The following is a 1499-nucleotide window of genomic DNA, read 5'->3' as shown; positions in this document are numbered from 1 at the left end:
AGAGGCAACTCCCCCCCCAAAAAAAACAACAACAACAAAGAACAACCCCTAACCAACCAACGAACCAACCAACCAACCAACCAAGCAAACAATCAAACAAACAAACAAACAAACAAATAAACAAACAAACAAACAAATAAACAAACAGACAAACAAACAAACAAACAAACAAATAGCAACAACAACACAGGGGTCTAATTCAGCTGAAATATTCACCGAACTTTTCCTATGGTCATTTCTCTGCAGCTCCAGTCTTGTGCGGATGCTGAAGGGCTGGGCCCACGACCAGTCGTCTTTCTCGGGAACGGAATGGAAGTCGTCTGTGATACAATCACGGATGGCGGAGGTTGGATCGTTATTCAGGTGAGATCAGCATTACTTTATCGTTATTCAGATGAGATCAGCATTATTATATGGTTATTCAGGTGAGATCAGCTTTACTTTATCTTTATTCAGGTGGGATCAGTATTACTTTATCTTTATTCAGGTGGGATCAGCATTACTTCATCGTTATTCAGGTGGGATCAGCATGATTATATCTTTATTCAGATGAGATCAGCTTTACTTTATTGTTATACCAGTGAGAGCAACATTATTTTACCGTAACACAGGGCAGATTAACATCATTTTTTTTTGGTAACACAAGTGAGATCAATATTAGTTTAACGTTATACAGGCTGTTACAATACAGGCAATATCAAATTATGTTATTGAAATACAGGCTGTTACAATACAGGCAATATCAAATTATGTTATTGTAATACAGGCTGTTACAATACAGGCGAGATCAACATTATTTTACGGACTGGTACAATACAGCTCGGCTGTGAATGCTGGACCATCACTAAAGACGGTGAAAATAAAATAGACTACTAAGAGTATCGTGGAAGGAAAAGAAATCAAATGAGGTAGTGCTTGATGAAACCCACGTGGCTCACTCAATGTTAAAAACAATCAGGAAACGACAAATGCAGTTTTTGGAACACCTGAATAGACATAAGGGTCTTGAACATCTAGCTCACACAGGCAAAATTGAAGGCAAGCGAGGCAGGGGTAGGCCCAAAACGACATACTTTGGGAACCTAAACAAATGGATAACAGGGAAAGATCAGGGAAACGTAGCTTTTTTTTTTAGAGCAACCGAGCAAAGAAATGAAAGGAGAACCATGATCGCCGATGTCTGTCGCAGATCTGACACTGGATAATGATGATGACAATACAGGTGAGATCAGCATGATTGTACTGTGATAGATCTACATGCTGATACAAGAGGAAATAGGTGATACAATATTATTTATGTTTTTGTGCAAGAGCAAATAATAAAATGTTATGGTTGTGGACTTCTAAAGCACGGGTAATTTTGCTATCAATCCCAGACAGAAAACTGACTAAAATTCCTTGAAACTAAATTACGGTATTAAAAAAAATAAACGTTTGAAATTTTTAACGTTGCTGTTTTACAGTCCATTTATACAATACAATTTAGATCATTTATGGGG

General features: G+C 37.5%; 1 protein-coding gene across 1 annotated transcript in view; it reads left to right on the top strand.

Moving 5' to 3' along the window:
- LOC101858224 (fibrinogen C domain-containing protein 1-A) overlaps window positions 1–1499 on the top strand; it is a gene marked incomplete in the record, with an annotated part of 13974 nt that overhangs the window by 8473 nt on the left and 4002 nt on the right. Inside the window, 1 exon segment of the mRNA XM_005111036.3 lies at window positions 247–363. Within this exon segment, the coding sequence (XP_005111093.2) occupies window positions 247–363 (117 nt within the window).

This window comes from Aplysia californica, unplaced genomic scaffold, assembly GCF_000002075.1.
Source record: "Aplysia californica isolate F4 #8 unplaced genomic scaffold, AplCal3.0 scaffold00990, whole genome shotgun sequence".
Taxonomy (NCBI): Eukaryota; Metazoa; Mollusca; class Gastropoda; order Aplysiida; family Aplysiidae; genus Aplysia; species Aplysia californica.
Note: the sequence above shows the minus strand (reverse complement) of the source record. Positions and strands in the feature narration are given on the sequence as shown.